We start from the raw sequence: 25,351 nt of genomic DNA, 5'->3' as shown, positions 1-25,351 counted from the left end.
AAGGTGACAAGAGTGAAGGCTGCTCAGAGTAGGGAGCTGGCTTGAGGTCCAATGGGAGAGGATGAAGGGCTGATGCAGGCAGGAGGCTGTGGGGATGGGGAGCAGGGTTGCATGGCAGGTGATGGGGAGAGAAGAGGCTAGGCTAGCCTAGCCAGCGTGGCTCAGCAGTTGAGCATTGATCTATGAACCAGGAGGTCATGGTTTGGGTTTGATTCCCGATGGAGGCACATGCCCGGGGTTGCTGGCTCAATCCTCAGTGTGGGATGTGCAGGAAGCAAAGGATCAATCATTCTCTCGCATCATTGATGTTTCTATCTCTCTCTCCCTTTCTCTCTGAAGTATATATATTTTAAAAGAGGCTAGGCTGCCGAAACCGGTTTGGCTCAGTGGATAGAGCGTCGGCCTGCGGACTGAAGGGTCCTGGGTTCGATTCCGGTCAAGGGCATGTACCTGGGTTGCGGGCACATCCCCAGTGGGAGGTGTGCAGGAGGCAGCTGATCGATGTTTCTCTCTCATCAATGTTTCTAGCTCTCTATTCCTTTCCCTTCCTCTCTGTAAAATATCAATAAAATATATTTTTTTTAAAAAAAGAAAAATAAAAGAGGCTAGGCTGATGCTCTGTCTTGGGGGATCAGGGTGGACTGTGGGGCCTAACAGGTCTGGGGAAGATGTTTGGTCTGTAGACCTGGGGTTTGTGGCTGGGTCTCAGGGTAGGGATTAGTTATGGAGCCAGAGCTTGGAGCCATCTTCATAAAAGTAGTCAGGAGAACATGGAGAGGGGAGGAAAAGATGCCTGGAAAAGTTTTTAAGTGAGGACTTCACAGACCACCCCCGCATCCCCACCCCAACCAGAAGCATTGTGGAATCTTGGAACTCCCTTTTTCTTAGTATTTCCAGGAGTGTGGCCAGTGATTGCTGCCTTTAGCTACATCAGCTGTTTCTTCTCACCCCACTTGCCTGTTCATTTATTGAGCATTTACTGTGTGCCAGCTCTGCAGGGACCAAGACAGGCTTTGTCCCCAAATAGCCTAGTACTAGGGGGAGACAAGTAATGACTAGAACAATCCAGGAAGAAACATGATCATGTCAAAAACAAAACAAACTCTGTTAGGACCTAGAAAGAGAGAGACTAGGATGCAGTGTTTGAAAAATAGCAGGTGCATGCCTCTTAAATGCGTGGCCAGCAGGGGCCTTTCTGAGGAGGTGACATTTGAGCTGAGACTTGAATGATGAGAAACAAGGGAACAGTGTTCCAGGTAGAGGGGACTAGTCAGTTCAAAGGCCCCGAGGCAGGACTGTGCCTGGTGAGTTGGAGGAACAGTGAGGAGGCCAGTGTGGCTGGAGCAGAGTGAATGAGGGTGAAGGTGAAGGAAGTTGGAATCAGGGAGGGGAAGGCAGGGAGGAGGTGAAGGCAGGGCTTTGTGGGAAGAATTTGGATTTTATTTTGATGGCAATAAGAAGCCATGGAATACTCCCTTCAACACATAGACACTTTCAGGATATCTCTTCCCCTCCCCTCCCATGGCTTTCCATTTTTATCCTTTAGGTCTCATCTCCAATGTTAACCTCCTCAAAGAGGCCTCCCTCAGATACCCCAGATAAATAGGTTCTCTCTTGTCTACTTCTATCACTGCTCCCTAAACTTTCTTTGTGCACACAAATAATTCCATAATTACCAAGTTGTGATCTTGTCACACAAGGCCACAATCTGGACTCCTTCACCCACCCTTGTATTCCTGGAGCATGAAGGATGTCTGGCATATAGTAGATGCTCAATAAATTTGTTGGCTGGAAAGTGATACTTTTAAGTTTGATAAACACTTTTGTATGCTTTCACTCACCTACTGACATGGGAGCAGTCATTAACACAGGGCAAGAGTTTTTCTCTGTTTAGTTCCCTTCTTTTTTTTAAAAAAAAATATTTTTATTGATTTCAGAGAGGAAGGGAGAGCGAGATAGTAACATCAATGATGAGAGAGAATCATTGATTGGCTGCCACCTGCACGTCCCCTACTGGGGATTAAGCCGGAAACCTAGGCATGTGCTCTGATGGGGAATTGAACCATGACCTCCTGGTTCATAGGTCCAGGCTCAATCACTGAGCCACGCAGGCTGGGCTGTTTTGTTCCCTTCTGAGCCTCATTGCCTAGAGCAGTGTCTGGTCCACAGTAGGCACTCACTCAATACATATTTGTTGATTGACTTAATGAACAACCCTGAGGTTTCTTATATGCAAGATGGAATAAGAATGGCCTACTTCCCAGGTGGGTGTGAGGAACACTCACTGGATGTCTGAGGTCTGTGGTGGGGGATGGAGCCCCTGTCCTTAGAGACCTCAGTCTGACGGCAGAGATTCAATTTCCATTCTCACTGGGACCTATGCTTTCTAGGAGCCCATAGTCTGAGTGGGGAGACAGCCCAGTCTGCTGGTGGTGGGATCAGAACACCAACTCCCATCTCTGGGAACGTACTGTGTGCCGGGCCAGGCTGGGGACTGTTCATGTACCCTCTCATTTAAAAATAGCCCCTGACTCTGCCATTTCCAGAGTTGGGGTGAGCCTGGATCTGCCCGGCACCTCCTTCCCTCCTCTGTGCCTTTGCATGTACTATTATCCCTTTTCCCCTGGGGGATGCTTCCCTGCCAGCACTTGGCAAGGCTGCTTCCTCCTGATCCTTAAGCCTCAGCTCACGTCCTCAGAAAGGCCATTTCTGACCGCAAACAGCTCCCCTCCCCACCAAGCGACTCCCCACGGTGGGCCACCAGGTATTTATTTGTTTCCTTGTTTTTCTCTCTTGTGCTTTCAGCAGGGAGAGAGGGGAGGTCGATGTTTGTGGGATTGGATGCGAGTCTCAGTTTCCCGCCCGGCCCCGGTAAAAGGGAGGGTGGATACGAGGTTGGGAGGGCGCAGGGTGGGGGCGGCGGGCCGGGTGGGCGGGCCCGGGGGACAGCGGCGCCACCTTAAGGCGGCTCTGCCCGCGGCTCCCGGCCGAGCCCCGCCGGAGGGAGGCGGCTCCGTTCGCGGCCCGCCGCCCGCGCTTCCGACACCCGGCCGCGGCTCGCCGACCTTCCCCGACCGCCGCCCCGCGCCCCCGCCCGAGGGAGGGCCTCGGCGCCCGCCTCAGTACCCGCTACCCCTCGCGCTAGCTCGGGGGACGCGGGGACTCCGGGGTCCCCTGCCCCACGCCGCCTCAGCCCCCGCTTCTTTCTCCAGGAAGCCCCCCGCCCCCGCCACTCCACTACCCCCCTCATCACATTGTCACACTCCGGCGCGAAGTGGGCTCCCCGCATCGGCAGGATGTACCCCCAGGGAAGGCACCCGGTGAGTGGGGTCCCGGACTGCGGGGGTGGGGATCCCGGGCTCCTGGGAACTCATCCCTGGTGTCCCCCCCAGACCCCGCTTCAGTCCGGCCAGCCCTTCAAGTTCTCGATCTTGGAGATCTGCGACCGCATCAAAGAGGAATTCCAGTTCCTTCAGGCTCAGTACCACAGGTGAGGGGGGGGCGGGGCGGGGCGCCCCGCCGGGGCGTGGGGAGTTCACCCGCCGGCTCACCTGGGAGCCGGGGGGAAAGGGGCTGGGCCCGCGAGGCGAAGGGGCGGGGCCAGGCCTGGCTTGGGGTGAGGGGTGGCCTTCCAGGTGGAAGCGCAGGTGAGGTGGATAGGGGCACTTGGTGTTGGGGGCCTGGGAAGGGGTGGGAGGGCCTGGGGAGGGGTGAGAGGGGCTGGGACGGGGTGGTATAAGGAAGTGGGGAGGCCTGAGTGAAACCCATCACTTTGAAGCTGGCCCAGATGGGGTGTGCGTGGGTCTCCCCTAGGGGAGGCAGGGAGAGTGGGGCCCCCATGCCCTGTCTCCTCCCCAGCCTCAAGCTGGAATGTGAGAAGTTGGCCAGTGAGAAGACTGAAATGCAGCGACATTATGTCATGGTGAGGGGGTTAGCATGCCAGGTGGGGGGAGTGGGACAAGGCTCGGGGTGTGAATCCGGACTCACTGGGCCATTCTGGGGTACATCCCTTCCCTTCTCAGGGTCTCATTTTCCCTATCTGTAAAGTGGGCTGGTTGGGATTGCAGGCTGTTCCTCCAGAGACCCTCACAGCTCTTAAGAACAGTAAGACAAGGATGTCCCCTGTTCTCATGGGCATCTCTAAGGGGTCAGCGTCTTTGGGCACCACCACTTGCCCCACCTCCCTGGAGAGAGTGGAGGGGGCCCTGCTTCCCTCTAGGGGGTCCCATGGGTCTGGATGATCTGTGTCCTGCTGTGATCGCCCCCAGCCTGGGGGTTCCTGGAAGACCCAGAGTCACCCAGCACAGGGCTGGACATCCATCAGCACCGTGGACATTCCAACTGGCTTTTCCTTTGCAGTACTATGAGATGTCCTATGGGCTCAACGTTGAAATGCATAAGCAGGTAATGTTGGGGATGAAGGTGTTCAGCAGGGAGAGTGGGGGTCAGGAAGCTGTGGGAGGGATAGCTCCAGGGCAGTCTGGGACAAGGCACATTCAGGGAACAGGGGTCTTAACCTGAAATCTCTGGGACCAGGGGGCCAGGTTTTAGCCTCAGGATAGAAGAATGATTCTGAACTTCAGGAGACTTTGTCCAGCCTCTGGAGACGTTATCCAGCAGAGATGGGACTGGTGAGCAGAGCCAGGCATCCCTGTCAGGGAGGGCTCATAGCAGAGGTCGACAGCAAGTCTGGGAGTCTGTGGATGTGACTTCTGTCTTGGGACCCCTCCCAAGATGGACAGTCTTGGAGGTCCCTTTCAGCCTGGAGAATCTGAGGTTTGGAGATGGATCCTGAGGGTCTGTGAGAGAGAGAAAGGGGGAGAGGTGGAGAGAGAGAGAGAGAGAGAGAGAGAGAGAGAGAGAGAGAGAGAGAGAGAACGAATGAGTGTGTGTGTGTGTGAGAGAGAGAAAGAGAGAGAAACATTGATTTGTTGTTCCACTTATTTATGCATTCATTCGTTGCTTCTTGTATTTGCCCTGACCGGGAATTGAACCCAGAATCGAACCCACAAGTTTGATGTATCTAACCAACTGAGTTACTTGGTCTGGGCTCTGAGATTGACTCTAGTGCTTCGAGGTTCTGAGACTGCCTACACTTCTAAGAGTGATCTCAAGGTTCTGAGTTAGAACCAAAGGTTCTGAAATTGACTTCAGTTGTCCAAGATTAACCCCAAGATCCTGAGCCTGAACTCAGAGTTCTTCGATGGCTTCTAATAGGATGGAGATTCTGAGGCTGATGGAATCTTAGATTCTGTCCATCAGAGTATTAGAGTTAATGGTCGGAGCCTAGTGCTGGGTCTTCTGGGTAGGTGGGCTAGGAATGTAGGGTGCTGGGGGTGTCTGCCTTGGCATGCTTTTTCAGATATGTATGGGCTCTGCTGGTTCTGGGGTGGGTGGGAGGGGAAGTGTCTGGAGCATGATGTGGTCTCAGAGGTGTATGAAATAGCCCCCCCCCCTTTATGGGGTGGCAGGCACAGGGTAGGACTCAGGCCTTGAGTGCCTAGTTCTGCCCTCCTGGTGGGAACACTCCCACCCCTGACGCACACAGCACGTAACACCCCTGTCACCTAGGCAGAGGCAAAGCACAGGCTGACTGCACACACACTTGGATATGCCATAGCCACCCCTTCCCCATCCACAAGGATTCCCCTCTGTTCAGCCTTAATGAGGCACTCCCAGCCCAGACCTGGTCCCAGATGAATCTTACAAGTAAAACCACTCTGTTTTCTCTCTGCTCTATACTTCCAACACTAAGTGTGGGTTTCCCCCACACCAACCGATTCTCCAACTTCAACACCAGCGGGATGTCCTGCAGTTCAGCTCCATTCTGACACTCTCTGCCCAGAGTTAGTGCAGACCCCACAGGTGCTGGGCTCAGTCCCTTCTTCAGGCACCAATTGCAGGTTTGGGCCACCATTACCAATTGGCTTTAAATTGGGGGGGGGGGAAGGTTCCCATCACTTCTTCCATGGGTTCAATAATTTGCTAAAATGGCTCACAGAACTCAGGAAAGCTCTTACTTACTATTACATGTTCATTATAAAGGAACAGCTGGATGGACAGATGCATAGGGTAAGGTATGGGGAAAGGGCTAGAAGCTTCCAGGCCCTCCCCAGGGCACCACCCTCCCAGCACCTCTGTGTGCCCACTCACCCGAAAGCTTTCTATAGCCTGTATTTTAGAGTTTTTAAAAACTTCAAAGTTTTTCCTGGCCACTGTGGCTCATTTGCTTGGAGCATCATCCAGTACACCAAATGATGGTAGGTTCAATTCCCGGTCAGTGCGCTTATGGGAAGCAACCGATGGCTGTTTCTCTCTCTCTCTCTTCCTCTTTCTCAAATAAAAATTTTTAAAAAAGCATATCCTCGGGTGAGGAAGAAAAGAAACTTCAGAGTTTTTCATCTGCACGTGTTCCAGGGATCCTTGGGTCCCCAAATCAGCCCAAGGAGCAATTAGAGACTGGAGGTGCCAGGTCCTCAGGCAGAACACTAAGCTGGGCCCAGGGGTGGGGCCCCACTCTGCCCAAGGCCAAGAAAGGACAGCAGCTGCCTGACCCTGGAGGAGGAGCCCACTGTCAGTGTGGGCTGAGGGCCAGCAGCCCTGAGAGATGGCTCAGAGCCATGGAGGTCACAGGGAGGGGCCGCCGCCTGCCCCTGAGGGTAGTGGGAAGAGGCAGGCCTGAGAGCTGGGCTTGGGCAGACGGCAACTCCCACCATGTCCTGTGGAGCGAGGTCCGGAGGGGCCAGCCATACTGCCAAGAGCCTGTAGGGTACATGGCAGAGGCCAGGAGACTGAGGAGCAGGGTGACGCCATCCAGACCCAGAGCTGCGGGCAGGGGAAGAAGGGCAGGTCCTGGGTCTGGTAGTATCACAGCAGGAGCAGGGGCTGCAGGCTGCCCATTTCCAGCCTGTAGGGGCCTGGCTCTGACCCTGGGGGGCAGAGGGGTTTGGAGGCCAGCCCCTGTGGACACATGGAAGTGGAGAACACAGTTGGGAGGGAGGTGAAGGCTGCCCAGGGTCTGGGTGTTGTCTCCCAGTAGTTGCCCTTGGTAAATGAGTTGTGCCTATTGCTCCCAGCTGGGAAACTGGGTCCTTTTCCGGGAGCCAGCGGTGTCATGGGGCCAGGCCCTGGCCATCTGCCTAAAACCAGTGGGGCATTTCAGCAGTAGTACTAGGGGCCCGTGGGGGGAGGGGTGGCCCAGGAGCCGCAGAGTTGCTGGGAGCCCTATGCCAGGCTCTGGCTGTGCTGCCTGACCTGTGTCTCCGGCTGGAGGTCTTGGCTCCTGGGGCCTCCTCTCTGATGCTGTCGGTGACCACCATTGCTTGGCTGTGCTGTGCCGGTGCTGGCGTCCCTGACACCCGGGGCAGTGGGTCAGTGCCCTCTGAGGTGTATGTTGAGACCCAGGCAAGAGCCCACAGCAGAAGGCAAGCAAGCACCCCGACCATTCATCTCATCACCCACCCCTTCAGCCAGGGCCATGGCAGCCGCCTTTCCCGCCGCACTACCGAGCGCCCGGGTTGGCCGGCTCCATAGCAGACCCTTGGGCACCTCTGGGCCGGAGGCACGGGCCGTGGTCACAGATACCTGAAAGCACCCACTCCCCTGCCGCCTAGAGGCTTCATGCTACAGGCGGGATCGATCAAATCGTTGGCCATTGGTGACTGGCTCAATCCCAGTCTTTCTCCCCTCCCTGGAGGTCAGGGATGGGGCAAAAAGTTGTAACCCTTTAATAAACTCAGGTGCGGTTGCAAGGGGCTTATTACAGATAACCAAAGATACCCCCCTTCACTCAGAAATCCCAAGGGTTTTAGGAGCTCTATGCCAGGAACGAGGCACAGAAAGCAAATGCCTACTTGTCCTATCCCATCACAACGCCCTGGCCTGGGTGTGGTGCACTGGGATCTCCACCTGGCTGCAGCCCCAGGTTGTAGACGACACCCGGAGAGGGACATGGGTTCAGCCAGGGCTCAAACCTGGGACTCCCAGTGGAGGCTCCCCCTCCAAGCCCCTCCCAATTGCTTCCTGCCAGGCCGAGATTGTGAAGCGCCTCAGTGGCATCTGTGCTCAGATTATCCCATTCCTGACTCAGGAGGTGAGTGGGCCTGGTGGCGGCAGGAGGAAGCTGGAAGACCTGAGGGGGGTGGGTAGGGTTGGATGCCAGTGCCGCAGGCAGTGTTTCTGCAGAGTGGCTTAGAGGTCTGGGCACTGGCTGGGGCATGGGCTCCAGGGATGGAGGGTGGGCTGGCTGAGGGGGAGGAGTGGGGCTCAAGCCCTGCACCAGGGTCTGAACTCTGGCTGTGTGCTGTGGCCTTGGGCAAGTTGCTTGTCCTCTCTGTGCCTCTGTGGTAAAGTTTAGAAGAGCTGATACATACAGAGTGTTGAGGATGATGCTGGGTGCTTAGTAAGCTCCCAATAAAAGTTAGCCCTTACATTACACTCAGTGACATAAGCCAGACACAGAAGGACAAATACTATGTGATTCCACTCATAGGAGGTCCCTAGAGGCGTCAAACTCATAGAGACAGAGAGGAAAACGATGGAAGTGTTTCCTTCAAGTGTTCAGTGGCTACACGTGGCCAATGGTTTCTGTATCCAGCAGCACAGATCGAGAAAATTTAATCATCGCATCATAGAAAGTTCTACAGCACTGCACACTGAACACAGCACAGCCCCCAGCCACATCGTGGATAAGGGTTAACACATAATGTTGAGTGAGGGAAGTCAGACACAAAAGAGAACACAGAGATTGAGACATGCAATAGTTCCACGTGGACAAATTCAGGCAGATTTGGGAAGGCAGCTGTAGGTGGGAACACGATACAGAAAACAAGAGAGTTCTTGTGGGAAGGTGAGGGGAGGGAAGAGAGGCAAGAGGACAAGAGGGCGGGGTGCGTGGGGCCCCCTAGGGCGGCCAGTGTGTGTTTTCTGACCTGGGTAGTTGGTCTATTGGTGCTGACTTACACAGTGGTTCTTTACTGAAGGTGATCAGGCCCCAGGGCAATGTCTGGGGACACCTGTGGTTGTCCCTGGAGGGGTTCCTGGCATCGAGTGGGCGGGGTCAGGGATGTGGCTCAGTACTCCACAGTATCCAGGTCGGCCCCACAGAGAATGATCCAGCCCCCATGTCAACAGCGCCGAGGAGAGACCCTACTTAATAAGCTCCAATTTATAATTGTTAGTATTAATTGCATTTATATGCTTTGTTTCTTTTTCTCTATTTCATGATTTTTATTTTTTAAAAAAGGAAGAGACAGAGAAATACCAAATGCCATGGATGAGGGTGGGAGAGGAGAGCGGGTCACAGAGGGAATTGCCTGGGCAAATGGGATTTCCAAGCAGTCAGGGGGTTCTGAGCACCCCTTTTCCATATCCCCCACCTCCCAGCATCAACAGCAGGTGCTACAGGCCATGGAGCGTGCCAAGCAGGTGACTGTGGGGGAGCTGAACAGCCTCATTGGGGTGAGTCATCCTGACCCCTGCCCTGTCCTGGGGAGACCCTACCCCAGGTCCCTGCACCAGTAGGTGCTAAAGTTGGGGGTGCTGTGTGGGCAGCTGGTCTTAGTGGACCTTGTCCCCACTCTGCAACCTCTTGGGCCAGGGGTATTACTGGGTACCCGAACACCCCACCTGCCCCTGGCCCACCCCTCCTCCTCTCTAGCAGCAGCAGCTCCAGCCGCTGTCCCACCACATCCCCCCTGTGCCCCTCACTCCTCGCCCATCGGGGCTGGTGGGTGGCAGTGCCACAGGGCTGCTGGCCCTGTCCGGAGCACTGGCTGCCCAGGCTCAGCTGGCCGCGGCTACTAAGGAGGACCGGGCAGGTGTGGAGGCTGAGGGGTCCAGAGGTAAGTGGATGGGGCAGGGTGGCATTGGCCAGAGGTTGTGGTGGTTGGGGGAGGACTGGCAGACCGTGCTGCCCAGAGCACCAAACTCACGTAAGTGTGAGGGGGCTGCAGGGCCCCTTTACTTCCAACTGACTGTGTGTCCTTGGGCAAGTTACTAACCCTCTCTGGGCATTTATCTGACTGGCATGTGGAAGGGATAACCCACTCTGTGCAATGGTGTTGGGAGGAGAAGGGAGATTCTGAGCCGGGAAGAGGGATTTATAAACTGTAGAGGGCTGTGCCATGTCTGGTACCATGGGAGATGCAACCCTCCTTCTTTTTCCTTCTTTCTCTCTCCTTTGCCCCCAACCCACCAGTGGAGAGAGCTCCAAGCAGGGTAAGTTGAGGGGCATCCGGGGACTTGCCCTCTTATATAACACTTGCTTTGTATTCATGTGTGGCTAAAGCCGCTTGTTCTGAGCTGATAAGGGCCACATCCAGCTTTCAAACTGTTGCCTGGGAGATGCCCATAGGCTAGTTTTATTTATTTAAATTTTTAAATCTTGAGCTATTTTTGCAATTGAATAAATGAATGCATGCCCATGAGAGCATTCTATACATCTTTCCATTCATTAATTTATCCATCCTCCATTCAATATTATTATCTACAAGAGCACTACCCAATAGAAATTCCATGTGAGCCCTGTAATTTTTTAAAAAGTTGATTTCAAAATAATTAAAGGTGCACAGGAGGTTGCAAAGAAATGTGCAGGAAGGTCCCATGCACCCCTCACCCAGCTTCCCCCAATGATAAAATCTTACAAAACTAAAGTACATATCAAATCTAGGAAACTGACATAGGCACAAGCCATGGAGCTTATTCAAATTTCACAGTTTCACATGCAAGCATTCATTGTGTGTGCTATGTGTGTGTGTAGTTCTTTGCAGCTCTAGCACATTTAGCCTTGTGCCGACATCGCCGCAATTGCAAATTTCCTAGTAGCTACATTAGAAAAGTTAAACAGGTGAAATTAATTTCAATAATATATTTTATTTAATGCAATGTATCCAAAACGTTTCAACTTGTAATCTGCATAAACATTATAAATAAGATATTTTACATTCTTTTTATTGAACTAGGACTCTAAGATCCAAATGAATTTTGCACTCAGAACTCATCTCAACTTGCACTAGTGCCCCCCAGGGGACACTGGGCGATGTTTGGGGATGTTTGGAAGGTGTTATTTCCCCGATGGGATGCTTGATGAGCAGACCCTAAGAACAGCAGTGGGGATGCTCATCTTGGCTGGGCCGGGGTGCAGGATGGGGGCCCAGGACCCTGATCTTCTTCCTGCCTGGCTCCTATCTCTGCAGAGTGCATCCCCCTCGCCCCCTGAGAGTGTGGTGGAAGAAGAGCGACCAGGCGGCCTGGGTGGCAATGGGAAGCAGCAGGCTGAGGAAAAAGATCTGTCGGGACCTTATGTGAGTGGGGGCAAGAGGAAGAGTGGGGTGGGCATGCATGGCCTTGACCTGCCCCAAACCCCACCCCTTGGAGCCTTTCCAGAGCCTAGTTCTGCCCATGACTCTCACTCCAGAGCCTTCCATAACTCCCCATTGCTCACGGAGCACTGGCCAATCAGAAGAGACCCTGTGGAGTCAGGCTTAAACCTTCAGTCGCTTAAGTCCCTGTAGCCTCTGAACCATGCAGTATTTTCCCACCTCCTGGCTTTTGCTCTGGCTGTTCCCTACCCCCAGAACCTCTTTCCCTCTGCCTCTCAGGCACCAAACTCTCTGTACTCTTCTGCAGGAAGCTGTCCCTGAACCCCTCCCTGGAGGGCTGGGCCGCCTCTCTCACTGTCAGAACAATTGCTGTTCCTGTAGTTTCAAACTCTAGTGCCCCAGGGGTCATGTTGAAAGTGAGGCTTGGGACAGTGGCCAGCTGGGGGGGCATTTGCCCCATCTAGAGGGGCAACTGTGACCTGGTCCTGCCTGACTAACTACTGAGCCCAGTGTCAGCCAGTCTTTCTCAAAGAAGCTTTTAATCTTTTTTTTTTAAAGAAGCCTTTAATCTATATATTTTTTAAATCCTCACCAGAGGATATTTTTCCACTGATTTTTAGAGAGAGTGGAAGAGAGAGGGAAAGACAGAGAGAAATATTGATGTGAGAGAAACATATCGATTGGTTGCCTCCTTCACGAGTCCCAACCAGGGCCTGGTCCAGGGAGGAGCCTGCAACCGAGGTATGTGCCCTTGACAGGAATAGAACCCTGGACCCTTTGGTCTGTGGGACAAAGCTCTGTCCACTGGGCCAAACCGGTTAGGGCCTAATTTTGTGTTAAAGAAGAAAACTGGGGATAAGGAGGTCAAAGAAAACCCACCTGCTGGGCAGATGTGGCCTCCAGGCTGCAACCTTTGGTCTTGCCTTGGTTTCTAGCCAAACCAGAGGGCAGCCCAACATGTGTTTCTCCAGGGGCCATGGGGAGTCACATGAGGATGCAGAGCAGATGTGGGAACAGGTTTTAAGAACATCTCTCTGGGACTATCTTGGAAGCTACTTGGAAGGGGCAAGGTTGCAGGCCCGGAGACCAAGGAGGGGATGAGGTCTGTGCTGGGGCCATGGGGATGGGGACGCAGATGGATGAGTGAGAAGGAAATATGGATGACTCCTGGTCTCTGCACAGAGGAGGAAACTGAGGTCAGGGAGGGCTGGGAGTCACTCAGGAGTGATTCTGTTGCACATAAATAAAGGGCAACACAGCAAGTCTTGGGCATTCAGCACTATCTCCCTCATCCTTCTCTAGGAGGGACCCACTCCCTTCACCCCCTTACCTCAAACCCTCCCTTGCACTGAGCCAATGCATCTTTGCCTCTGAACCAAGCCAATGGGCTGCTGTAGCCCCAGAATTCCTATCCAACCCAGGGCCTGCTGGATGCATGGTCCCCTTCCCAAGGAGATGAAGGGGGTGTGGAGGCAGGGGCCTGGCAGGGTGAGCTCTCTCTCCATGTCCTCCCAGGAGAGCGACGAGGACAAGAGTGATTATAACCTGGTGGTGGATGAGGTGAGTTGAGGTCCAGACTCTTTGACTCCAGGACTGAGGCAGGGAACTAGGTCTAGACACAGAGCAAGTGGTGGGTTTTGGAGTCGGGGGCGGGGAGGTGGGGGGGGAGGACCAGAGGAAGTGGGGATTACTGGTCCCCTCTCTGTGGGATGGCTGGGGCCAAGGAAGTGGGGGTTATTGGACACTTCAGGTGGACATCTTCTCCATAGCACAGTGGGGAAACTGAGGCCCAGGGCACACTGGAGTTGGACTGCAGAAGTGGCTTCAAGCACTGGCTCACTGTGTGACTTTAGAGGAGTGTTCCCCCTTTCCTGGCTGCTTCTTTCCCCATCTGTCCAGTGGGGAAAAACAAAACCAAGCCTTTATGAGTCCTTGCTGTTTGGGCTTATAGAGTAGGCCCCAACATTAAACCCTTTTACAGATGAGTAAACTGAGGCACAGGGAGGTTTCATAATACTCCCAAGGTGGGTGGCAAGTGCCCCGTCTAGAGGTTGGGGTAGGGCTCAGGAGGAGTAAAGAGAGAGGCGCTCTTTCTCACCCACTCAACATCACCTCAAACTTAGGACCAACCCTCTGAGCCCCCCAGCCCAACTACCACCCCATGTGGAAAGGCGCCCATCTGCGTTCCTGCCCGGCGGGACCTTGTGGAAAGTCCAGCCTCCTTGGCCTCCAGCCTGAGCTCACCGCTCCCCAGAGCCAAGGAGCTCGTTCTGGTAAGAAGTAGGGGAGGCCTTGAAACTCACTTTGTTCACCCAGATACTACCCATTTGACATGAGGAGATGGAAAATTGGCCAGATTGGTGTGTCCAGCATTCCCCTCCAGATTATTTGGCCACCTTCCTAAAACCCCCTCTACCCTATTTAGGTAATTTTTTTTCAAGTGGACTCATTCTGTTGCACCTAAATAAACAGTAAGAGGCAACTTTGTAAGTAAACTTTGTAAATACATATTAAGAGGCAACTCACCATCTTATGGGGAAGTCAGGTATCTCTTGCAATAAATAGGAAATCCTCTGAAAATAAGCAGTGAAACTGTAGAATGGACCAGTCACAAGGCAGACTTCAGCCCTGTGAGTGGTAAAGCCTTTGAGAGGCAATGAAGACACACCAGTCCCAACCTGAAATGCTGTTCCCACCAGGAACCAGGATCAATATCAGAACAACTTTCTCCTTGCCTCTCCCAGGTTTAATGCCAGGTATATGACCACCTGATTACATACACTCCTGGGGGGAATTTTAAAAAATTTTTTATTGACTGATTGAGAGAGAGAGAAAGAAACAGCAATTTGTTGTTCCACTTATTTACGCATTCACTGGTTAATTTGTGTATGTGCCCTGACCAGGGATGGAACCTGCCACCTTGGTGTATCAGGAAGCTGCTCTCATCAACTGAGCTACCCTACCAGTCACACCCCCCAAGGAATTCTTAATTCAGCTCTATTTGTCCCTCTCCCTCCCCCAGGTCTCCCCTAGACCCTTGCCCTGAACTTACTTGGGAGATTGCTTCAGTTTCTAGGCTTACCCTCCCAGTAGGTTGCTATGGCAACCGTCAAGGTTAGGGCTCACTTTGCTTCTCAAGAGACCAGAGAGGGGGAGGAGCAGCTGTGTTCTAATGGAGAGGCCCCATTAGAACACATGTTGTCCCCATCCACTCCCTCTCGTGGGTGGGTGAGTGTGGCTGTCACAATACATGTCATTTTGTGATGGGAAGATAAGATGTAACGGACACAACACAAAGATGTGAATCAGTCTCTTAAAAGGCAAAGTTGGTAATGGCGGACAGGAGACAACAGCGTGCTCCTATATGGAGGTCTGGCTTCCCTCTTCTCCAGTGTTCCTGTGGAAGGAACGGCTGTGAGGAATATTCCCCTCCCCATGGGGAGAAGGAACAGTCCACCAGTACCAGGTGCTGTTCCTTTATCTGGGAGAATGCTATGTAGTCTCCAGTGTCTCGAGCCCATCCCAGAGTTTCCCATTCCTTGTCCCCGACAGCCTCCAACTTTGTCTCTCTCCCACTTCCTCAGGGTGTGACCTTGCTTGAGGGCCCACCTTGCACCATTCTGTCTACATCGTGTTCCTGACTGTGTATCCACACTGCATACCTTATCATATGCATGCATGGTTCTCACCATACGTGTGTGTTAGTTCCCATTGCCTTGCATGTGTGTGCATGTGCCCAGGTACCCACCTGGCATTCCAATGTGTGCGGACACTCACGTGTCCCCTGTGCCTAGGGGATCAGCTGTGGGGCCCCCTCTCCTGGTGAGTACATGTCTGACATTGTCTGTAACTGCAGAGGTGCACTGCCATGTGTGGTCACTTCCCTTGAGCCCTGGCCTACCAGGTCTACCTGTTCCTTCTTCTCATCCATATCTGACCAGATCCTTGGCCTGCAAGGTGCCAGGTGCCTGGCGGTGTTCTGTCCTGCCTTTTCTCCCCAGAATGATCTTCCTGCCAGCACCCCTGCCTCCAAGTCCTGCGACTCCTCCCCACCCCAGGATGCATCCACACCCGGGCCCAGCTCGGCCAGTCACCTCCGCCAGCTCGCTGCCAAGCCAACGCCTTCCACGGACAGTATTGGTGAGTGCCCACTGGTGCCTGCCAGAGCAGGTCTCCTCTCTGGGAGGGAGGTTCTAGAAAGTGGTAGGGGGTGAGGGAGGCAGGAGATTGGATGCCAGCCCTAGCATTGCCTTGATCCTTTCCATGACTCTGTGTTGGATGCTGCCTCACTCTGGGCCTTGGTTTCTCCTTGTCTTCGTTTGAAAGGTGGGCAAACGGAGGCCCAGACTTACCCAGGGGCTTCTCCCTAGTGCACTGGAAAGACAAGCTTTAGAGTCAGAAAGGCTTGGGTTTGAGACCAGCCTTGGACACTTGCCAGCTGTGTGACCTTGGGGAACGGACCCAAGCTCTCTGAGCCTCACATTCCCTGTTAGTAATATGGGGGTGACAGGGCTCTTCTTCGAGGCCTGTGCTGGTTTCGGGGTCGCAGAAAGAAAACAGCCCTGGAACTTGCCCTCAAGGAGCTCCCAGATGGTGGCAAGGAGACCCAGACCCCAAAACTCCCAGCCCTGTGTAATTACACTTGGGGTAAAAGGAGAACCCAAAGTTGGAGGCTAGGGTGGACTGGAGAGGCTCAGGGGTGTTCCTGAAATGTCGTTAAACACGACATCTAGGTTTTGAGGGATGAGTAGAAGTTCAGAAACTGAAGAAGGAAAGGGAAAGGCATGTCAGCCAGAGGGAACAACATTTGTAAATGCCTGGAGATACGACAGGGCATGGTGAATGCTGGAGCGGAGCATGGGAGTCCTGAATGACAGGTCACAGTGCTGGCGCCCTGGCCCCAAGGGAGTGGGAGGCGGGATCTGGGTCCAGTGTGTCTGAAGACCTGTCTTTGTCTCTTCTCACTCAGCCCTGAGGAGCCCTCTGACCCTGCCCAGTCCCTTCACCGCATCCTTCAGCCTGGGCTCCCACAGTGCACTTAATGGGGACCTCTCTGTGCCCAGCTCCTACGTCAGCCTCCACCTGTCCCCCCAAGTCAGTGGCTCTGTGGTATATGGACGCTCCCCCATGGTGAGTCCTCAGTGTGGGAGATGTCAGCAGGGACCCAAAGCTGGAGGCTGGGAGGGAAAGTCAGTTTACAACGGAAAACAAGGAGTTGGGGAAAGGAAAGGGGGCCCTGACTTGACAATTACATGTAGAAAGATAACCTGAGGGTCTCAGTAGTTCCACAAGCTTAATTCCAATCAGCACATGTGATTGTGGAAAAGCAACTGTGAGAGTGCTGCGTTAAAGAGGAATGGAGAGCCCCAGCCATGAAAGGTGAGGGTCCCATTCAACTTCCTAGCAGATGCTGTCAGTTGTTAGCCTTGATTTAAAAATATATATATATTTTATTGATTTTAGAGAGGAAGGGAGAAGGAGAGAGAGATAGAAACATCGATGAGAGAGAAACATCATCAGGAGGTAGCACCCCCGACAGGGCTCGGGCCCACAACCTGGGTATGTGCCCCAACCGGAAATTGAACCAGATGCCTCTTGGTTCCTGGCTCAATGCTCAACCGCTGAGCTCCACCAGCTGGGCTTGCCTTGATTTTTAAGAGCCAGTGACAATTCTGGTAGATTGCAGAGGAAGGACTAGCCTGGGGAGTGAACTGGAAGTGATTTTCCATGAGGAGGAGTTGAAGAAATGAGACATGAGACTCCTGAGCTGCAGTGGAGGGAGCAGACAGGGTCTGCATGGCTCCAGAAGGCAGTACTAGGACAGATGACGGCTAGGGTGAGCCCTCCCGAAGTGGATCAAGGTGCCTCCAGAGGCAATAAAATGCCTTTCACTGTAGATACCCAGGCCAGAGGCCACTTGCAAGAGATGCCATAGAAAAGGAGTCAGTGTCTGGCCAGTGTGGCTCAGTGGTTGAGCTTTGACCAATGAATCAGGAGATCAGGGTTCGATTCCTGGTCAGGACAAATGCCTGGGTTGCAGGCTTGATCCCCTGTGTGGGGTGTTCAGGAGGCAGCCAATCAATGATTCTTTCTCATCATTGATGTTTCTATCTCTCTCCCTCTTCCTTCCTCTCTGAAATCAATAAAAATATATTTAAGAAGAAAAAAAAAAAAAAAAGGAGTCAGCAAATGTTTTCTGTAAGGGGCCAGATAGTAAATATTTTTGGCTTTGCAGACCAGTCACAACTATCCAACTCCGCCTTTATATAGTTCAGAAGCCACCATAGACAAAATATAAATGAACGAATGTGGCTGTGTGCCAATAAAACTTTATTTACAAAAACAAGCAGGGGGCTGTAGTTTGCAGACTCCTGTTCTGAGCACTGGATGGAAGATCCTTTAGGTTCCTTACAACTCTGGGGCTCTAGGATTCCCTGGACAGTGATCTTGGGGTTCCCTCATGTGAAAGCCTCTGCTCTCCCATCTGTAGTATGGGAGAGGAGAGGGCATCTATGCTTTCTTGGGGAGAAGCTAATAAACACATTGGGGTCCTCTGATAAACAGGGGCTATAGTAGGGAGGGTATGGGAGAGGGCACATGCGCGTTTGAGTCACCTACCCCATGACACCCCCTTTGGCATTTTGACAGATGGCTTTTGAATCTCATCCACATCTCCGGGGGTCATCCATCTCTTCCTCCCTGCCCAGCATCTCTGGGGGAAAGCCGTGAGTACAGGGTGGGGCTCCCTGCTCCCTCCAAGGGCATTCCATGGTGGGGTGGAGGTGGGGTGTCTTGATGCCTTTGCAGAAAGTCTCTTCTGTAAGATAATGGAAGCTCCCACCTACCTCAGGTTTACCTGCTCCCTTTTCCCTTCTTCCGTATCTCTGGAGAGAGGTAGGTAACCAGGAAAGTTTAGATCAGTGGTTCTTAACAGGGGTACATTTTGCTGCCCTGTTTCAGGACATTTGATAATATCTGGTGATACGTTTGGTTATCACAGCCAAATGCTCCCAGCCTCTGGTGGGGGTGGGGCGGAGATGCTACTCAATACCCACAGCGCCCAGGACGGCCCCCACAGAGAATGACCTGGCACCAAGTATCCATAGACCTTTCTGTCATGGGAACGTTCTATACCTGCTGCTGTCCAGTCTGATTGCCATCAGCTTCCTGTGCCTTTTGAGCACTTGGAATGTGGTCAGTGCATCCAAGGAACTGAAAATTTAAATTGACTTAAATTTAACTTGCCACATGTGGCTGGTGGCCACTACTGGACAGCATTCTCTGAAACTCAAGGCCTCTTCATGGACAAACATGTATTAAGTGTTGGTTGACCATGCACCAGGCCACCACCTGGGCCCCTTTCTCTCTGTTGTACCACACCTACCTTCTCGCATCCCCTTTGATCCTGTGGTTCCCTTGCCTAAATGAGGCAGGGGCGGGGCACCTGCCAAGCAGAGGCACCATGCTGCCTTCTGGGGAGAGGGTGCGGAGGCCTCCCCCATGCCCTCTGGGGCGCGGGTCATACCCATCTTCTGTCCAGGGCCTACTCCTTCCACGTGTCTGCGGACGGGCAGATGCAACCAGTGCCCTTCCCATCCGATGCGCTAGTGGGTGCAGGCATCCCACGGCACGCGCGGCAGCTGCACACACTGGCACACGGCGAGGTGGTCTGCGCGGTCACCATCAGCGGCTCCACGCAGCACGTGTACACGGGAGGCAAGGGCTGCGTGAAGGTGTGGGATGTGGGCCAGCCTGGAGCCAAGACACCAGTGGCCCAGCTGGACTGCCTGGTGAGGCGGGGCGGGGCCTGTAACGCACGGGGGCGGGGCTTGCGGCCAAAGGCCAACAGTATGGGGTTTATATACCAAGGAAGGGGGGCGCTTACAGGCCAAGCAGGGACAGGGATTTTCAGTCAATGGGGTGGAGTTTATAGGCAAATCAGGGGCGGGGCTTGCAGGCCAATAAGTTGGAGCTTATAGGCCAACCAGGCGGGGCTTATCAGCCAATGGGTAGAACTTAGGCCAATCAGGGGCGGAGCTTGAAGTTCAATGGGGCGGGGCTTAAGAACATCAGCGTTCATAACTGCTATAAATTCTGTGGGGTTGGAGTTTACAGCCCAATGGGTGGGGCTTACAAGCCAACCTGGGGCAGGACTTTCAAGCTAACCAGAGGTGGGCTGCAGCTTCTTCAGCTGGGCTCTTGGAGGCAAGGGGGCGAGGGGGGTTAGTCCCACGCCCTTGTTTCTCTCTCCTCCAGAACCGGGACAATTACATTCGTTCCTGTAAGCTACTGCCTGATGGCCGGAGCCTTATCGTGGGCGGTGAGGCCAGTACTTTGTCCATTTGGGACCTGGCAGCGCCCACCCCCCGCATCAAGGCCGAGCTGACCTCCTCAGCTCCTGCCTGCTATGCCCTGGCGGTCAGCCCCGACGCCAAGGTCTGCTTTTCCTGCTGCAGCGATGGCAACATCGTGGTGTGGGACTTGCAGAACCAGACCATGGTCAGGTGGGTGGAGGATACCATGAGACCTTGGGCAAGCTTCCTTTCCTTTTGTGCTGTGGGGGCAGAGGAGTGGCCTTGGAGGATGCTGGAGCAGCACCAACTCCAGGATGGATGCCGGGCCCTTCTCCCTCCAGGCAGTTCCAGGGCCACACGGATGGTGCCAGCTGTATTGACATTTCTGACTATGGCACTCGGCTCTGGACAGGGGGCCTGGACAACACCGTGCGTTGCTGGGACCTGCGAGAGGGCCGCCAGCTGCAGCAGCATGACTTCAGCTCCCAGGTGCCGAAGGGGTCCAGCGGGAGGCGGGGTAGAAGCTCCAGGAATCTGGCCTCTTTTCCTCTCCCCGAGGCACCCACTTCCAGATGCGGAGCAGAACCAAATGCCTGCTACCTGTGTCCATCTTTCTTGTCCTTCAGATGCAGGCCTTCCCCTTTATTTTATTTTTTTTCTTAATATATTTTTATTTCAGAGAGTAAGGGAGAGGGAGAGAGAGATAGAAATATCAATGACGAGAGAGAATCATCGATCGGCTGCCTCCTGCATGCCCCGCACTGAGGATGGAGCCAGCAATCCGGGCATGTGCTGCTGATTGGAATTGAACCCCTGGACCCTTCAGTCCGCAGGCCCATGCTCTGTCCACTGAGCCAAACCAGCAAGGGCAAGGCTTTTCCCTTTATTCTCCAAAGACAGACACAGGGAACCACAAAGGAGCTGATTCATATTACACTGCGGGGCTGTTAAGACCCTCAGATCATTTTCCCAGATGCTCTGGCCAAGCCATTTCCCCATTCCTTTGTCTCTCCTTGCATAGCTGGTTTCTCCACCCAGCCTTCAACCCTTGACCTTATTGAGAGCTTCTGACCACCCCCACCTCAGGACTTACCATGGGGGACCCGAGGGAAAAGGTAGAGGTTGACATGGGAGCTGGGCACAGAGAGGGCTCTGTTGAGGGCCCTGTGGGAATCCAGGCTGAAAGATGTGGTGAAGGAGCTGCACAGAATCAGGGGGCTTCTCAGGGCTGAGCAAAGAGTCAATTAAAGACAGGCCTTCAGATACCCTGGCCCAGACCCTGTCTCCCACTGCTTAGGGGACAGGTGGGAGCGCCTTGGCTTGTCATTTAAGGCTTCCATTCTCTAGTCCAGCCGTGGGCAAACTACGGCCCGCGGGCCGGATCCGGCCCATTCGGCTGTTCTATCCGGCCCGCGGAGCCGAAAGAGTGAAGGGTTCTCTTGCTCTCCCCTCCGCTCCTTTACTTTGAATTTATATTAGTTCACACAAACACTCCATCCATGCTTTTGTTCCGGCCCTCCGGTCCAGTTTAAGAACCCTTGTGGCCCTCAAGTCAAAAAGTTTGCCCACCCCTGCTCTAGTCTCAAACACACTGTGCCCTGGGACACCTCTAGTCCTCACTTATTGTTCCCTCTGTCTGACATGCCTTTCCCTTCCTCTCTCCAACTGGTAAACTCCTACTCATCCTTCAAACCCCATCAAATTTGCCCCCCTCCTTGAAGCCCCCAACTCTTTTTTTTTAAAATATATTTTATTGATTTTTTTACAGAGAGGAAGGGAGAGGGATAGAGAATTAGAAACATCGATGAGAGAGAAACATCGATCAGCTGCCTCCTGCACACTCCCTTCTGGGGATGTGCCTGCAACCAAGGTACATGCCCTTGACCGGAATCGAACCTGGGACCCTTGAGTCTGCAGGCCGACGCTCTATCCACTGAGCCAAACCGGTTAGGGCTAAGCCCCCAACTCTTTACGTTCCCCAACTTTTTCTATTCTACCTTCTCTTCAGCTTGAATGTTTTCTTGGTAGAGAAATCAGGGATGCAGGTGGATAGTTGTCCATCCTCTATCTCCAAAACGTAGATGAGTTACATACATATCAGGGGATTCCATGGTGAGTGTCTCCTATCCCACGTGGGCACCTGTCTCTATACAGGAACATTCTATATGGCCAGAAGAGAACATGTGAAAACTTCAGTCTTCTCTCTATATGTTTATAGTCCTTTCCAAACATGTAAGACTTTGCCAGGTTTAGGATGGAGCAGGGCCTTAGTCCTCTCTGTGCCTTGTGTGGGGTAAGGCACAGAACGATGAGGCCACCAAGTCCTTTCAAATCAAAATAAAAGGAGGTGTTGGCAGTAGGGAAAGTTCCAAGCTGGGAGTTGGAAGGCCTGGTCCTTCACAGACTTGCTGGACCTGCTTCGTGACTTTGAGCCAGACTTGGCCTCAGCTTCCCTTCCACCATCTGCTCAAGGGGAGCGACTGTCCTCGCCTGGCTTCACCCACCACCCCCTCCTACCCTCCCTCCCAGAGCTGTTGTGCGTTCAAAGCAGATAATGGATGTGAGGCCCCGGGGTTCTGTGTAATGCTGATTAATATTAATGATTTGACATGCAGTTGCCTGCTGCTGCTAGGCCCTGGGCCAGCTGCACTCCATGCAGGGGCCTCAGTGGGAGAGCATTGGACTTTCCCCCACCCCCACCCCTTCTTCTGGGCATCTCCCACTGTCCCAAGGGGTTTTGACCCTACCCCTTCCCTCTTCCCTCCCAGATTTTTTCCTTGGGCCACTGCCCCAACCAAGACTGGCTGGCCGTTGGCATGGAGAGCAGTAATGTTGAGATCTTGCACGTCCGCAAGCCAGAGAAATACCAGCTGCACCTTCATGAGAGCTGTGTGCTGTCCCTGAAATTTGCCTCCTGCGGTGTGTCTGTCTGGGGCTTGGGTGGGACTCCAGGGCATTGGGACAGGGTTGCCAAAACACAAAATAACACCTCCCACTCACCAAAAAAAACAAAACAAAAACAAACCAAAAAAAAAAAAAAAACAGTTAAACTTGAATCTTAAACAACAAATAATTTGTTACAATAAGTATGTCCCAAATAATGCACGGGACATACTTATACTAAAAAGCAGTTAATACATCCCAAATATTGTATGGGGTTTACTTATGCTAAAATTTTTTTTAAGTATAAGTATGTCCTAAATATTGCATGGGACACATATATAAGAAAGAAAGAAAGAAAGAAAGAAAGAAAGAAAGAAAGAAAGAAAGAAAGAAAGAAAGAAAGAGGAAAGAAGTCATTGGGACACCTGCACTAAGATAATTTGTGGTTCCTCACGATTCAGATATGACTGGGCACTGTGCATTTTATCTGGCCAGCCCTCTCCTGGGGGCACCCCTTCTTGAAGATCAGATGGAGCCCTGGGGCCTTGACTTTATCTGGAAAATGGAAGGATCAAGCCTCAGTTCCCTAAGGGGGCTTGTGTCTCCCTAAAGGGAGAGGCCAGGCCCACTGCTGCCAGCAGTCCCCAGTCCCAGGCTTCTTCAGTCCCTCCCTCCTCCAACCCCTCCTGCTCTCCTTCCCCCAGGGCGGTGGTTCGTGAGCACAGGGAAGGACAACCTGCTCAATGCCTGGAGGACGCCATATGGTGCCAGCATTTTCCAGGTACGTGGGGGCAGTCTGGAGCCCAGCCGCTGGCAGGATGCCATGTGCCCAGGGCCCCAGGGTGGCTGCACTGGCAGTGAAACAGAAGAGCGGCTCCTGAGTCCTCCGTCTCACCTGCAGATGGGTCAGCAAACTTCAGTCCATGGCCTACATTGCTGCACAGCCCATTTTCCTTTTCATTGTGGTAAAATATAACAAAACGTGCCATCTTAACCATTTTTAAGTGCACAATTCAGTGGCATTAAGTATATTCACACTGTTGTGCCACCATCACTGCCATCCATCTCCAAAACTTTCTCATCTTCCCAAACTGACATTCTATTCCCATTAAACACTAACTCCTTCTTCCACTCCCCATTCTCCCTTCCCTCCCCCCACCCCCACCCCGCCCCCACCATCTATATCTGCTATCTCTATGACTCTGGCTCCTTTAGGGACCTCCTGTGAGTGAAGTCATACAGTATTTAACCTTTTGTCTCTGGCTTATTTCACTGAGTATCATGTCCTCAAGGTTTATCTACTTTGTAGCAGGTGTCTCATTTCCTTCCTTTTTAGGGCTGAATAATATTCCACTGTATGAATGGACATTTTACCCATTCGTCTGTTGATGGACACTTGGTTATGTCTGCCTTTTGTTGATTGTGAATCATGCTGCTATGAACATTCATATACATGGTTTGGTGTAGACACATTTTCATTTCCCCTGGGCATATACCTAGGAGTGGAATTACTGATAATTTAATCTTCGATGGAACTGCAAGACTTCTCCAAATTTTCCATTCCTATCAGCAGCATAGGAGTGTTCAAAATTCTCCCATCCTCAGCAAGGCTTGCTATTGTGTCTTTTTGTTTGTTTGTTTTAAACCCTCACCTGAGGACATACAGAGAGAGAGAGAGAGAGAGAGAGAGAGAGAGAGAGAGAGAGAGAGAGAGAGAGATGGATTGGGTTACCTTCCATATGCTCCCTGAATGAGGATCAAACCCGAACCCAGGTATGTGCCCTGACCAGGAATCAATCCAGCAACCTTTCGGCACACTGGACAGTGTTCAACCGGCTGAACCGCTCTGGTTAAGGCTGTTGTGTCTTTTGTATTGTAGTCATCCTGGTGGGTGGGAAGAGGTTTTTACATTTTTAAAGGGCTGTAAAAAAAAAAGTGAGGTTGATTTATTTAGTCTCTGGATTTAATGGCTAATGTCGTATTTGGACTTGAGGCCAAGCCTGGAAATTTACTGTTGTGCCTGAACAGAGAGTTTGCTGCGCCCTGCAGGAGGTCATGGTGCCCTAAGCACGGCCCTCTGCGTCATGGGTGTCTGCCTGGTGCACACTCTCTGAGCTTCCCAGAAAGGGGCAGTGTTCCAGCCCCACCTCTCTTGGTGTCCCAATAGCAGAGGTCCTGCATCATCACTTGTCCAGAAAGGACCTTTCTCTGGAACTTGGGTCGCCTCCTTGTTCCTGGCTCCCACTCTGGGCTCTCCTATCTTGAGTCCTGTCTTGGCCCCACCTTGACTATAAGCTCATGCTTGGAGGCTGGCAGTGGCCCCAGTCACCTTGCCTCTTCCCTTTGAACATCGTGCAGGTCGTTGGGAACTTGAGCAGCCTGTGCGTGTCAGCCACGCCTCACCTCTGCCTTCTCTCCTCCTTTCTACAGTCCAAGGAATCCTCCTCCGTGCTGAGCTGCGACATCTCTGGGAACAACAAGTACATCGTGACGGGCTCGGGGGACAAGAAAGCCACTGTGTATGAGGTGGTCTACTGAGAGAACCCCCTTCCTGCACTCCTGGGGAAAGGGTGTGCAGAAGAGACCCCAACACCCCCCTCTCTAGTTGTACCTGTGGGCGCCAGATCTCATCTGCTCTCTGGCCAACCCCCTCACATCTTCCTCTGCTGGATGTGGGGCCAGATGGGCAGAGGGACTTTGGGGAAATAAATGTATTTGTCACAATTTCCTTCTGTCTTGGGCTGGGGAATTGGGTACTGTGGCTTTTTTTGGGCAACTGTTATTGAAGGAAGGTCACTTTCTAGCTGTGTGGGTGTCTTCCTTTTCCCTAATCTGGATGAGATAATTCATTAT

The 25,351-nt window shown here is 52.8% G+C and overlaps 1 protein-coding gene and 1 pseudogene across 5 annotated transcripts; one reads left to right on the top strand and one right to left on the bottom strand.

Annotated features, from left to right (window-relative positions):
- Positions 1-2,686: 2,686 nt before the first annotated feature.
- On the top strand, positions 2,687-25,299 carry TLE2 (TLE family member 2, transcriptional corepressor). Of its 4 annotated transcripts, XM_080676516.1 has the most exons (21): positions 2,687-2,764; positions 3,213-3,320; positions 3,393-3,490; positions 3,859-3,922; positions 4,360-4,404; positions 8,030-8,092; positions 9,385-9,459; positions 9,659-9,842; positions 10,199-10,218; positions 11,196-11,303; positions 12,837-12,881; positions 13,445-13,594; positions 15,323-15,461; positions 16,291-16,451; positions 17,970-18,046; positions 18,862-19,111; positions 19,578-19,825; positions 19,957-20,104; positions 22,384-22,534; positions 23,203-23,279; positions 24,929-25,299. In XM_080676516.1, exons 2-21 carry the CDS (start codon positions 3,297-3,299, stop codon positions 25,034-25,036), a joined length of 2,235 nt encoding a protein of 744 aa, XP_080532642.1. In that variant the 5' UTR covers positions 2,687-2,764; positions 3,213-3,296; the 3' UTR covers positions 25,037-25,299. The 4 variants fall into 4 exon arrangements, 3 of the variants coding, with proteins under 3 accessions (XP_080532642.1, XP_080532644.1, XP_080532643.1); XM_080676518.1 differs by lacking the exon at positions 2,687-2,764 and having other exon boundaries at positions 3,119-3,320; XM_080676517.1 differs by lacking the exon at positions 2,687-2,764 and having other exon boundaries at positions 3,165-3,320; positions 9,662-9,842.
- On the bottom strand, positions 6,575-7,588 carry LOC308250589 (transmembrane and ubiquitin-like domain-containing protein 1; annotated as a pseudogene). Its single transcript has one exon. The product of its transcript is annotated as a transmembrane and ubiquitin-like domain-containing protein 1 (transcript).
- Positions 25,300-25,351: the final 52 nt, after the last annotated feature.

Source organism: Plecotus auritus (genome assembly GCF_963455305.1).
Source record: "Plecotus auritus genome assembly, chromosome: 6".
NCBI lineage: Eukaryota > Metazoa > Chordata > Mammalia > Chiroptera > Vespertilionidae > Plecotus > Plecotus auritus.
Note: the sequence above shows the minus strand (reverse complement) of the source record. Positions and strands in the feature narration are given on the sequence as shown.

Excerpts from the sequence above, each read along its gene's own strand:
- TLE2 (XM_080676516.1), top strand. The coding sequence starts at position 3,297 with ATGTACCCCCAGGGAAGGCACCCG. Across the intron at positions 8,093-9,384 it reads TCCCATTCCTGACTCAGGAG|CATCAACAGCAGGTGCTACA; the intron begins GTGAGTGGGCCT and ends CCCACCTCCCAG. Across the intron at positions 9,460-9,658 it reads AGCTGAACAGCCTCATTGGG|CAGCAGCAGCTCCAGCCGCT; the intron begins GTGAGTCATCCT and ends CCTCCTCTCTAG.